This window comes from Aspergillus costaricaensis (assembly GCF_003184835.1).
Source record: "Aspergillus costaricaensis CBS 115574 unplaced genomic scaffold BO79scaffold_19, whole genome shotgun sequence".
Lineage (NCBI taxonomy): Eukaryota > Fungi > Ascomycota > Eurotiomycetes > Eurotiales > Aspergillaceae > Aspergillus > Aspergillus costaricensis.
This window is the reverse complement of record NW_020291819.1, coordinates 62,492-74,880: the sequence shown is the minus strand read 5'-3', so window position 1 is coordinate 74,880 and position 12,389 is coordinate 62,492. Positions and strand designations below refer to the sequence as shown.

Genomic DNA, 12,389 nt, shown 5'->3' with positions numbered 1-12,389 from the left:
CTGCTGTAGCTCTGTCGTAGACACCCTACCTGGATATATGGTGCAAGAGCAACAATCCGGTCGGATTACCAGTAAATATGTGAATAGATCTACTAATTGAGGTCCTCGCGTCCCAGTCACATTCGAATTCCGCATCAGCCGGGGTATGCTGGGTTAATTAGCACCTACTAGGCGTTCTTGTCGACTACGAGAAGAATGCTTACAGATAGGCAGGCTTTCTAGCTGTGGCCAGAAATCAAGCACCACGTTTTCGCCCATGATGAAAGTGTCCAAGAGGGACTGTGTCCTGGGATCGAGTAGCCCTGGATCAATAGCGGGGTCCAGTCCAGAGAATATGGTCGGCAACATATTAGGGTCAGGGTCATAATCCCTCACCGCGGTGCCTTCTGCCTGCTGCTCACGGCGACCCATCTCAGCTCTATGTTCGGTCGGACGAGGGCTCCGTTCGGAAACTGGATGAGATAGCTCATTCGGCTCGGTGGCTTGAGCGTCGCCAGTGTCCATCGGGGAGACGAGGCGGGCCAGCTCGTGTCGCAAACCCTGCAAGATGACACTGTATTTCCAAGAAGGGGCGTTGCGAGCTGTTGCGTCGGCGAGGTGTGTCACTGCCGTCTCGGACAGTCTGTAGAGCGTGGGTTCATCCAAATCTGCATGCAAGGTGTGTTCCGGGCTCCGGACAAAGTCGAGACCAGCAGAAGGCAGACGGTTGCGTCTGACCTGGATCAGGTATAGATAGATGATTGATAAAGCATTGAATGCAATGTACTGTGAGTACCAAAATGCTGGGAACAATTCATCCTCACGCACAAAGCTAAGTATCAATTCTATGGCTTCTCGCGCTGCGGTAAGACAAAGATGCAGATGGTATCGGTAACTGCTTCGGTGTTCAGGCCACATTTGCCCATAATCCAATAATAGGAGAGGCCGCGTGATGAACATCAATGCATGATGACGAGCCAGCTGCAGAACTGTCAACTGGCGCCGAAACACCGGAACCAAACTACTGGGTTGGATGACCCCTGAGAGAAAAGGAGGCAGTTCCGCTTGCCATTCCGCGACCTTGCCACACAGGCCTCGAATGGTCTCAATCTCTGTCCGATCGGAGAGGCCTGATAGAACGTAAGGTTCCTTGGCCGCCTGGGTGAGAATCTGTGCCAAAGTCGCATGAAAGACTGGCGCATCCATCACACAGTCACGTCTCGACAAACGCCTTTCCCGCGTCGTTAGGTCTTCGTCATTGACGCGCGTAGGAAGATCTTCGTCCAAGTCTTCATCATGCCACAGTCGCGGTCGACCAAGGATCACACTGAGATACTTGTCCAGAGTGTAAGAGCACCATACAAGGCGCCGTTGACACTCCTGCTTCACCAGATCCTCCTCTTCTTCATGGTGCCTCCTCGCCCATCGATTGTGCAAACCAAGGGCCATCATCAGCTGGACTGTTGTGCCAAACACGAACCACGCCTTCTGGGCTCGAGAGGAGCTCAGCAGATAAAGCACCATCAAAAAACGAGCTTGCACAGAGGCCAGAGTAGGGGCACCCGTCTCGAGCGACAGCAGATGCTCTGCCTGCGTGTAGTAAAGCTCGCTGCTGCGCCAGCCATCCTCGTCGGCATCTCTCATTCGCCCGTCCTCATCAACGCGGAACATGGCTGCAGTACTAAGGAGTAAGAGCAAGACGGCTTGGGATGCTACATCGAGCTGGCTGCCGATCCGGTTGCCCTCTGAATTCTCCTGGTACAAGCGCTGGACCAGGGTGCGAAGCGTAGGTTGATGAAGCACGCGATATGTCGGTGCTGCAAACTCGAAATATCGGCGGATCAAGCTTTTGGCTTTGGCCTGGCTTGGCCAGACAAAATCTGATAACTGAACCTCGGGAACTACACGATCACCGTAGGAGAAGATGGAAACGGTTGCTGAGGCATCGGGATCCTGTGCCGGGGCAATAGGCTTGGAGGGACTGGCATGCAAGTCCTCCACGACCCTGCCCAGAAATGAGTGTGCTGAGCTCGGACCCCAGTACTGACCGGTCCCGTCTACTGAGCCTCGTCGAACAGATGCATCGAGGATAGAAGACTCGAGGAGTGTACCTGGCCCCGATGCAGGGCTGCTCTGCAGGCCTGGCTGGGAATGCTCGGTAACTGAGCGAAGGACAGAGGGAGACTGCAGGGGCTGGATCACACCTGGAGCCGGATCTGGATTGCTGCGTGAGCTGCCGTGCTCCCGCAGAGGGCGATGGTTCTTGGGACGCGATGATGAGGGAGGAGGGCTGAGCGCCACACCCCGATTGTAGGCGGAGTCGTAGGTGCACGCCAAGTGACGGCGGGAGCAGGGACCACAGGGGATATTGCCCGTACAAGCCTTCTTTTTGGTCTTGCAGGCATCGCAGGCGCGGGTCACCTTTCGGATCTTTCTCGCGCGCGTGGCGGGGGAGGATGCCTCCTCGCTGGCCGTCATTTCCGCTTGCTGTTGGGGAAGCTCCGCACACAGCTTTAACGGGCGGATATAAGTAGATAGTCAATCTCAGAACCCGCGCATATGCTCCTTCGAATCGGATAGTCGGATGCTGCAGCTCATCTGCTTAGCCTGTAGGATGGTCCAGGATGGTCCAGGTAGACTGACCGGCTATTACTGGGAGGAAAACCCGGTTTTCCGATCAAATCCGTCGCTGGTTTCCTTTTTCCGCCGCCATTTTCCGCTCTCAGCTGACTGGCAGCTGACTCATCCCGAGTAATGCAAGCCAAATGGTGGTAGTTATTTGAGGAAACGGTGTCTATGAACAGCCCATAGCATTAGTATTCTTGGGAGTAGGAGGATTAAGTGACTGAAGGGTTAAGACTTCTGTAGTAGCACGAGCAATGTGTATTTTCAATGCAAGTAGTGCTGTCGAGTACTAGTGGTTCAATACTAGCCTTCCATGAACTCAGGCGGTTGTTGTATATATTTCAGGTCCAGCGGGGCCAGAACTGATGTGGTAATGATAGTACTGTTAGTAAGTAGTACTAGTGGCTGACGGTCTTAATATCCGGACTAGTATCCAAATGATGGACAGTAATGAGCTTTATGAAGATATCATTCGTAGCGTATCGAATAACAGGATATTTACAATGGTTCATCTTTCAAGTGCTGCAGAGCAGAAGGAAAGCAAAGCAGTAGTAGATGAGGGAAAGGGAAGATGCCGACCGGGAAAGCCGTGGGTCCCGTGCTCTGGTGCCTGAGGCTTTCCTGGATCTCAATTGGTCTCCGCCTCCTCCACTTTTGGAGAAGCACAACACCCCCAACACAGCAATATCACCACCACCACCACTACCTCTCCTCCAATGGCAACAACCTTTTCCTACTATCTACTTTATCAAAATCCACCCGCGAGCTCATATATTGCATATACCAACATACACTGAATGCCTATGGGTCCCAAGGCCCAGATGCTCGACGACCGGTCAACAGCTCTGCCTCCCCACCCTCCCGCACCAGAAAGATGTCTTCGTGCCGTACCCCGAATCGATCCACCAGATACACCCCAGGTTCCGAGGTGAACGTCATGCCGGCTTGAAGGAGGGTCGCATGGTTGCCCTTGTTCAGATAGGGGCTTTCGTGGGCTATCTCGCAACATCAGCATGAGCCCGATATCACAGACAAACCTCCAGGTCCTCCACACAGACCCTGGCGACTCACCTTTGATTCCAATTCCGTGTCCAACACGATGGGTGAAGGCCTCCCCGTACCCGGCATCCGTGATCACCTCCCGGGCAGCAATATCGACGCTGGCAGCACTGGCGTCGACCCGGAACTGCCTGATGGATTGCGTTTGAGCTTCAAAGACAATGTCCCACACCTACAGCAGTCAGCCAATTGATCTCGCTTGTACAGGTGAGGATCCAGGTATACCTCCAGCTTGTCTCTCAAACGCGTCGGGGCGGGCATATCCGGTGTCGGTGGCTCAAGGAACGGCGGGAAAAAGGTTCGACAGATATCCGATGAGTACCCAAGGAGATGGGCGCTGACCGAGGTCAGCAGTAGCTACAGTGAGACAGGCAACTGTCCTGTGTATCGACTTACCCTACATCAATCAAAACAAAAGTTTCCGGCTCAAGCACCTTCGAACCGTTGGTGCCTCCATGTGGGTTGGCGGCATTCTCGTCTACCCTCCACGGTCAGTCTTGCACCTTTGCAGCGGTCGGACACGTACCAAACAAGACAATATCAAAGAATGGCTCCAACCCAGCCGAGCGAAGGGTATTGTCCAGGGTCCTTGCGATCTCACTCTCGGTTAGACCGGGGTAGAGGCCTACTTAGTGTCAGTCCGTCCACAGTGCGACCGAGTGGGGGATCACGAACATTTGCGCATCTGCCGTACGGCTTCCACGGTCCCGGTATTCACGGCGCGGAGAATCCCCACCTCAGTGTTGGATTTGATCTGCCGGACGCGCTCCACTTCTCCCATCAGCCCGACGATTTCGAACCCTGAGTGACCGAGACCCCGTTGGATAAAGTCCCTCATTTCCTCGTCCACCATGAGTCGCGGTGCTCGATCATGTGCCGAGAAGATGACAGAATCCTTCAAGGTATCGTATGGGTTCCAGTGTTCCTCCCAAGGAATGATGTCGATCGGCTCGAGAAACGGCATGTTTAGCAGTCGGGCTCGCTCCGCCTCAAATGATGGGGCTAGGAATGTTGTCTTTGCGGTAACAAGGCCCGACGAGTGACGATAAGGCTGCACCACCATAAGAAAAGGGCGTTCCTCCGGCTGAGCGATATTAGTAGACACAAGAGTTCTTGGGGAGAAAGAGCGCCCACCTCCCAGACCTCCCATTCCGGCTGGCTCACGTTGGCATAGTATTTGAACGTATACCCCGGCTCCACGACAAAGGCGTCTGCCCCATCGGCGATCAGAGCCCTCGCGAGGCGGTTCCGGCGCTCATCGAACTCCTCAACTGAGATGGGCGCAGCGGTATCCAGAAAATAGTACTCTGTTTCTCGAAGATTCTCAATTGAACATCGCTCGAAAGATTCATATGGTGTAACCGACGACGGTTGCTGGAAGGGGCTGAAGAGCGACAGCCTCTGCCTTTGAGTCAGACCCCGGCCGTCGATTCTAATGGTGACGCGTACTTACTGGGAAGAGCGCGTAGATGCTAAGCAACAGTAGACCAGCGCTGGTAAAAAGGTGCAGAATAGACCTCCGGTATTGATGCGGTGGTTGACGGAGTAGCGGTCTTTCCTCCGCCAGTGGGAGAGACTCGGTCTGCTTGTCCAGCATGATTCTGCCGAGAGGGGGAAGAATAACGAAAATTGTTTCAAGGAATCCAGACAATGGATTTATCGCCATGCGTCTGCAGGAGTCGGGGGAGATCCGAGCGCCTGCAGGTCTGAAAAAGAGGGGAAGATGCGCTGAGAATCCCCGCCCGGTTGGATTTCCCTTGATTGGATTCTCTAGCATCTCCTTGGAGACTCGCAGCTTATCGCCGAATGTCGCGGTTGGTCCGCCGCCATCCAGGCTGTTCTTCATTGGGCTTATCAGAAATGTTAGTCCAGTCTCTTGCGGGACAAACGAGGCTCGGATCGGCCGACAGACGGGACAGATAGGCAAGGTCCAGCAGAGATAAATACACGCACCTCGTCATGGTTCGATTGGGTTGAGATTAGGAAACTGCCAGGCCATTGAGGCAGACGCAGGGTTGACCGCTGAGATGGCTCGCAAAGAGGATCAAGACTCGGTACAGACGACGGAAGCAGCTCAGCCTGCCAAACAGACACAGGTGCAGATATCACCGGACGCCGCCGAAGATGTCGCTCCAGATCAAGGCCGTCCAAAGACCTCCAAGCTCTCGGTCTTACTGATGATTGTGTTCTCCGGTCTGGCCATTGGCTCTGACGGTTTCAACGCATCCATCATCGGCAACCTCGAATTGGTCATGGAGGTTATCTATCCAAAAGCTCTCACCACGGCTGTCGCATCTCGTTTGTCCAACGCCTTTATGGTAGGTATGATCATTGGCATGTTGTCCTTCGGATACTTGTCCGATAAATTGGGCCGCAAGACCGGCGCGGTCTTGACCACCGTCATCCTCGTCCTAGGGATCGCTTTGAGCGCTGGTGCTAGCGGAACTGACCGAGATGGAATGTTTTGGATGCTGATAATTACAAGAGGAATCGCTGGTGTGGGCGCGGGTGGGTGAGTTCGACCATCATCACCTCAAGCGATCATGGGTCTGTTACTCACTTGTTCCCCAGGGAGTATCCGGTTGCCGGGGCGGGTGCTGCAGAAGCCACCGATGAAGATCTGGGTGTCCGAAACAAACGAGGCTTCATCTTTGCTATGATTGCTGACCTGTCGGCTTCCCTTGGGTTCGCCTTTGGTGCCCTAGTCCCTCTGCTGTTGCTTCTGTGCTTTCACCAGGAGGTCCGTCATTATGAAGCTGTCTGGCGGATTTCACTCGCGCTGGGGGTAATTCCTCCGCTCTCCATCTTTTGGTTTCGATACCGAATGGCTGTCAGCTCGGCTTATCGCAAGAGCGCGATGCAGAAGCAAACAGTGCCCTACTGGCTGGCACTAAAGCGTTATTGGCGTCCGTTGTTAGGCACGTGCGGCTCTTGGTTCATGTAAGTAATGCAGTATACGCTATTGTCCGTTGTGATTCTAATCCTATCGCCAGTTATAACTACATCTCGTACCCGTTTGGGCTATTTTCATCAACAATTGTCGGTCGCGTGAACCCGACCTCCTCTCTCGCACTGACAATGGCCTGGGGCACGCTCATCAACTGTTTTTACATCCCCGGGGCATTCATCGGGGGCTTTCTGTCCGACCGGATTGGGCGGCGGCGGACCATGGCGCTCGGGTACTTTCTCCAGGCTGCCCTGGGCTTTATCCTAGGTGGCGCGCTGGGACCCATCGAAAAGTCGCTGCCACTCTTTATTGTGCTCTATGGCGTTTTCCTCACGCTCGGAGAGGTGGGTCCCGGATCGACGATTGTTGTGACAGCCAGTGAAAGTTTCCCGACCGCGATACGCGGGCATGCCGTGGGATTTGCAGCGGCATGGAGCAAGGCGGGGGCGGCCATTGGGACGGCGGTTTTCAAGCCTATCCTGGCTAGCTGGGGAGACGATGAGTTTCGCGGCACGCAGGCCGTGTTTCTCATTGGCTCCGGGTTCGCCGTCCTTGGGGGGCTCTTGGCCTGGTTTGTTTTCCAGGATGTGGATCACGCACTGGACAATGAGGACCAGGCTTGGAAGGACTATCTCGCTGCTAATGGCTATGGGGATGTGCAGTGGGGCATTGCAAGTAACTCAGCGCATGAGCCAGAACCGAAGGCAGTGCAGACGTAGTCTCGGCGACTCTGTCGCCACTATAGTGTTATTGGTTGGCCGGTATGCTGCCGAGCAGTACTCGAAAGTAGCCCATTATGATTGTATACTCTCTAGCGTCTTAAGCATCCGGGGAAATCTCGTATTCTTCAGCTCCAAGGAGGGCATTGCCGTCGCTTAAACATTTCAAATCCAGTCTAAAGGGAGTGCGATTGGGTGCCACAAGCCTGCCCTTAATCGCGAGGGCATGTGTGGCCGTCCTAGACCCAGAGACTCGAACTTAGCATCATGCAGGAACTGACTGGGTCAGGTCAGGCCATATGGGTCATTGGGTGCGGTAAAAGTAGCCGACGGTGCGCCAGCATCTCAGGACACTCCATCGCATTCAAAAGACCACAGGACGAGGGACGTGTACGCCTTGAATCAGATGTGTTCTAGCAGGCACATAACAGAAAATATTATACTTCAGACTATTGATATCGTCCGCAAAATTCAACACAATCCCTTTTCTGAACATCCTCACAGCTGGTGATCGATGGTGGAAACTCCCTCGGCAATCCGGCCCTGATCGAGAACGACAGAGCCACGAGGGACGACCATTACGACGCGGGGCAAGGATCGTCTCCCAATCGCGATGACAGTACCAATGTGATAGTAATGATGCTAACAGCGAAGGCAACATGACCCTCGGCAGTAACTGCCTCGCGCAGCTCTCTAACCACTCGTATCCTGTATTTCGGTCGCGATGGCATATTTAGAACACTAGTTCCATCAGAAATCACATCAAAAGGTGGGATTCAGCCAGCCTCGCTCGTTTTCATATCTCAGTGCTTCGGGGTTACCGTCTTCATTGACAAATGAGCGAGATACATCTCGCTAGGGATTCATGCATATAAATAGCAGCTTGTATCCCATGAAGTCTTTGGTTCTCAGCAGAGCTTACCTTCTACATTGGCAACACAATATCTGTTGACATTCATCACCCTGCCGTACATCTTCAGCCATGTCTGTCACTGCTGGAACGTGGACGCTCTCAAGAACCACCAGCGAAGCGGTCCAGTCCTTCTTCGGACTACATGAAGAAGGTAATGAAGCCGTCTTCGAAGACTACCGTGAGCTGGTGGACCGCAAGCACTTCGCCCCAGGGGGGAAGTATCACTGTAAGTATCCCAAACCCCTGCACACGATTCTCATCCCACTGACAGACACTAGCCATCGTTAAGCTATTCATGCGATACGAAGGCCAAGAGCCCGACGACCAGCGTCATGCCATGGGCACGGGATGGCTTGTTCGCGATGACACCCTTGTGACTGCTGGTCATTGTGCCTTTGACTGGAGCCTGAACAATGGCAAAGGATTCGGTCGGGTGATCGAGGTTAAAGCGTACATTGGCTACAATGGCAAAAGGTCCATCAAAGGCCCCAAAGTCCAGTTCCGGCACGGCGTCCAGGTCGTGACTACCGAAGGATGGCTTCAATCTGGGGTGAACCGCCATCATGACGTCGCTTTTATCCAGCTCGATCGGCCGTTCACCAATGTCACCACCCTTTTCAAGCCGACTGAGACCCCCTTGGTCAGCAAGGATATCATTGGCGTAGTGGGATATCCCGGTGACATGCAGGTGGATGGAGAGTTTGGCGCACAGATGTATGAAGAATTCAAGACTGTCGAATGGGATCGGCGCAAGGCAGCGAACCAGATGCTGGAGTATCGCATCGATACATACAAAGGTGCAATGCAAAGCGGATTTTATCCATTCTACCTGCTAACTCTCATCTTAGGTCAATCAGGGTCTCCAGTCCTTGTGCAGAACCGGCCTCTGACCTCCATCGGCGCTCATGTCTACGGGGGAGCTGGAAACAACTCGGCCAGCCCCATTGGAGGGGAGTATGGGAATCCATACCATGAATACATCTCCGTTCTCCAGAGACAGTATCCTGTGCAGACGACTAAAGCCGGCGTCAAGTACGTCCGTGTGGGCGGGGACAGCATGGACAGGAAGTCTGATGCGGAGGACGACTTCTGGGACGAACTGAAGGATGTGCTCAAAGTCGGCGCGCCAATGGTCTCGGGCGCCCTGCAGACGGTCAGTTCATTCTTGGGTCCCATCGGAGGACCGATTGCCGCTCTAGCTGGCACTGCCATCTCCGTGGCCGCCAAACGGAGTGTCGAGAGTGGGTTTACTGATGCCTATCCGGGTGAATCCGCTCAGTCTCGCACGGCCGAAGAAGCCATTCTGTCCGAGGCTGCGCTGCAGGCCTTCTTGCGGGCGGATGCCGACCGTATGAAACAGCTCGGTATCAGCACGCGGATTATGGAGGAGTACAAGAAGGCAGCTGCAGATGTTGATATCGTGGCGCCTACGATCTTGCCGGCCATTTTGCCGGCGGCGTTGCATCTCTCGCAAGATATCTACACCCAAATGGGTGCAGAGGCAGATAGGGAAACATTCCATCCGACATCGTACGGTCGGCGGGAGCCAATCCGCCTCCCAAGGGATTTTCGAGATGACTCGTTCACGCACTACCTGCTCAAGTCGGTGGAGCGCGAGACGGAGGATGAGATCTTCTGGGGCATGTTGGGTTCAGTGCTGTCGGCTGCCTCCAAGGGGGCGAATGCCGTTCAAACTGGACTATCTGTCATTAGTAAGATGGTACCGACGACTGGGACTGCCTTTGAAGAACAGCCAATGAACCCGTACCTGAAGGTCTTGGGCCGTCGTGCCCTGCTCGCCGGGGCGACTCTGCAAGTGCTCCGCAATACGCCATCGGAGCAGCTCGAGACAGAGGACTTCTTCACCCGGATCCAATTTATCGTGCAGAAGATCGGGCCTGCGGTGATGAAATATGCACCTGTGGTGGTTTCGGCGGTTCGTCCAGTTCTCACGCCTATTATTCAACCTCCAGCAGGGACTACTTCTCTTGCTGGATCCTCGTCGACGACCCAGGGCAGCAGATCTTCCTCGACAGCAGGTCAGTCGACCTTGGAGGTGCCAGGAGGCGTCGGTGGGCTGAAGAAACGACCGAGTCAGACTTTCTTCGACAAGGTAATGAGCACAGCCAATGGTAAGTTTTTTGCCTTTTACACGATGGTCATGAATGAACTGAAAATAAAGTAGGATTTAGAGTGCAAGCTGCTCCTGCGTGAGCGTGTTTCCGAGAGCCAGGATGCGACCGAGGCTAGTGGATCCAATCAAGATGGGTTGATGTGGACCAGTATGAATGACGCTTGAAGAGTCATATAGACCTTCTGTATGTAGAGGATGGAATGAAATGCCTGGATTTTATTCAACTCCTATCTTCGATCGCAGGATATGTCAGTGAATTGAAATCACTCGCCAACAACTCATCCTTGGACTACAAGTAGTAAAACTCTTGGAAGAGATTCGAAGGAATGTTCTACGACACTCATGAAGACGGGTATATAACGAATATATGTATTGTCTTTATCATCAATCATACAGGATCTATCTTCATTCTGTACCATGCTAAGCCTGGAGAGATCCGAGAATGTACACATCTCCGACGAGGCTCAGCTTTTCAGATTTACTTTTCCTCAGAACATTATCTCCTTGCACCCCACCACTGCAGAACAGTCTGCCGTCTACTTCCGAAAAGGAACCGGACTAGGCAGGGCAGTCGGGGTGTTGTCGCGGGATCGCGTCTGCACCAGATGCTCAAAAGATGGCGCATACTCGACCCGCGGGGTGAATGGGTCAAAGTCCCAGAGGTAGCCGAGGGTGCGCAGGATTGACGAGGCGGAGTAGGACACGGAGTCGCCGGTGATGCTAGTGCCCTTTTGCTCGACATATCCCTTACCCACCCAGGGGGAGATCAGGAGAGTGGGGATACGACCACCCAGACGGTTGAAGTTGAAGGTATAGTCCTTGCCATTCGGGGTGGTAGCCGTGTAGGTGAGGTTGTCCGGCCGGGGAGCCAGGGGCGGAGGCACATGATCATGGAAGCCACCGGTCTCGTCGAAGCTCAGGATGAAGAGGGTCTCGTTCCACTGGGGACCGGCGCGCAGGGCGTCGTAGACGTTCTTGATCAGCTTCTCGCCGTCGGAGATCAGACCACTGGGGTGCATAGAGTTGGTGCCGACACCGCAGCACGAGGGGTTAACGTAGCTGAATTCCGGCAGGGCACCAGCGGCGGCATCTGTGTAGAACTTCTCCAGGGCCTTGACCTTGTTGGTGTTGTTGGAGGTGTAGGTCCAGTTGTAGAACTCAGCATCGGGACCCGTGCCACCAGCCGTGTCCCAGTAGTTGATCCAGGAGTGGCCGGTCTCAGTCAGCTGCTGGAAGATGGAACGCTGGGGAAAGGCGTGGTTATCAAAGGCCTCGTCGTTGGTTCCATGACCATACGAGGTACCCGAGGTGAGAGCAGCCCGGTTGGGGTTGGTCGGCTGGATCGGGGTTAGCAACTTGCCATTTACAGCTCACAAATGAACAGGAGATACGTACGCCAGGGACATCTGAGTGCCAGTGGTTGAAGACAACAAAGTTCTGGACGAGCTCGGTGAGCACAGGCACCTGCTGCTCAGTGTAATAGTTCATGACCTGCACGGACAGCTCGGTGCGGTTGGCATCGGCGCTGTACAGGCGCAGCTGTTCGGTGACGAACCCCTGCTGGGAGGGGGTCAGTTTGCCCTGGGCGATGGCCGCATTGTCGGGAGTGAAGGTGCCATAGAACTCGATGTTGTTGCCATAGACCGCATGGTCGGGATCATCTGTGACCGAGTCATAGTCTCTGGCTGCACTGCAGACGGTGCCCTGGGAGAGATCGGTGATGTTGTAGGGGTTGCAGAAGGGGCCGTTGTTGATAGGGTTCTCCAAGCCCTTGATGGTCTGACCTCCCAGCAGGTTGTCCACGGAGCGGTTTTCCATGACCAGAACGACAACGTTCTTGATCTTGGACTTGAGATTCTGGATGGCGGAGTCGGAGTGAGCCTGATGGCTGGGGTTTGCTGGGATGGCCGAGGCAGCGGCAGCAAAGGCCAGCAGACCGACCAGCGCACTGGGATGCATGGTGAGCTAGTTGGAGATGAAGGTACAGAAGGGAGAGGCAGAATGCAATACCCT

At 54.3% G+C, this 12,389-nt stretch overlaps 5 protein-coding genes across 5 annotated transcripts; 2 read left to right on the top strand and 3 right to left on the bottom strand.

Moving 5' to 3' along the window:
* Positions 1-134: 134 nt before the first annotated feature.
* On the bottom strand, positions 135-2,457 carry BO79DRAFT_267135 (C6 transcription factor; the record flags this gene model as incomplete). Its single annotated transcript, XM_025687025.1, has 2 exons — positions 135-148; positions 204-2,457. 2 exons carry the CDS (start codon positions 2,455-2,457, stop codon positions 135-137), a joined length of 2,268 nt encoding a protein of 755 aa, XP_025538586.1.
* Positions 2,458-3,283: 826 nt separating this feature from the next.
* BO79DRAFT_245926 (M24 family metallopeptidase) lies at positions 3,284-5,260 on the bottom strand (the record flags this gene model as incomplete). Its single annotated transcript, XM_025685509.1, has 8 exons — positions 3,284-3,599; positions 3,676-3,835; positions 3,889-4,000; positions 4,060-4,141; positions 4,190-4,288; positions 4,339-4,747; positions 4,798-5,064; positions 5,117-5,260. The coding sequence occupies 8 exons, from the start codon at positions 5,258-5,260 to the stop codon at positions 3,406-3,408; spliced, it is 1,467 nt and encodes a 488-aa protein (XP_025538585.1). The 3' UTR covers positions 3,284-3,405.
* A 430-nt stretch (positions 5,261-5,690) lies between these two features.
* Positions 5,691-7,329, top strand: BO79DRAFT_196355 (major facilitator superfamily transporter; the record flags this gene model as incomplete). The annotated part of the gene is made up of 3 exons (XM_025681198.1): positions 5,691-6,175; positions 6,235-6,603; positions 6,657-7,329. The coding sequence occupies 3 exons, from the start codon at positions 5,691-5,693 to the stop codon at positions 7,327-7,329; spliced, it is 1,527 nt and encodes a 508-aa protein (XP_025538584.1).
* A 944-nt stretch (positions 7,330-8,273) lies between these two features.
* On the top strand, positions 8,274-10,664 carry BO79DRAFT_288092 (trypsin-like serine peptidase). The gene is made up of 4 exons (XM_025688650.1): positions 8,274-8,468; positions 8,521-9,039; positions 9,091-10,374; positions 10,428-10,664. The coding sequence occupies exons 1-4, from the start codon at positions 8,312-8,314 to the stop codon at positions 10,454-10,456; spliced, it is 1,989 nt and encodes a 662-aa protein (XP_025538583.1). The 5' UTR covers positions 8,274-8,311; the 3' UTR covers positions 10,457-10,664.
* Positions 10,665-10,752: 88 nt separating this feature from the next.
* Positions 10,753-12,335, bottom strand: BO79DRAFT_174613 (phosphoesterase superfamily protein; the record flags this gene model as incomplete). The annotated part of the gene is made up of 2 exons (XM_025679752.1): positions 10,753-11,713; positions 11,772-12,335. 2 exons carry the CDS (start codon positions 12,333-12,335, stop codon positions 10,913-10,915), a joined length of 1,365 nt encoding a protein of 454 aa, XP_025538582.1. The 3' UTR covers positions 10,753-10,912.
* Between the last annotated feature and the right edge of the window lie 54 nt (positions 12,336-12,389).

Coding starts and splice junctions, on each gene's coding strand:
- BO79DRAFT_288092 (XM_025688650.1), top strand. CDS start 8,312: ATGTCTGTCACTGCTGGAACGTGGACGCTCTCAAGAACCACCAGCGAA. Junction 9,040..9,090: donor TCGCATCGATACATACAAAG/GTGCAATGCAAA, acceptor CTCTCATCTTAG/GTCAATCAGGGTCTCCAGTC. Junction 10,375..10,427: donor GGTAATGAGCACAGCCAATG/GTAAGTTTTTTG, acceptor AAAATAAAGTAG/GATTTAGAGTGCAAGCTGCT.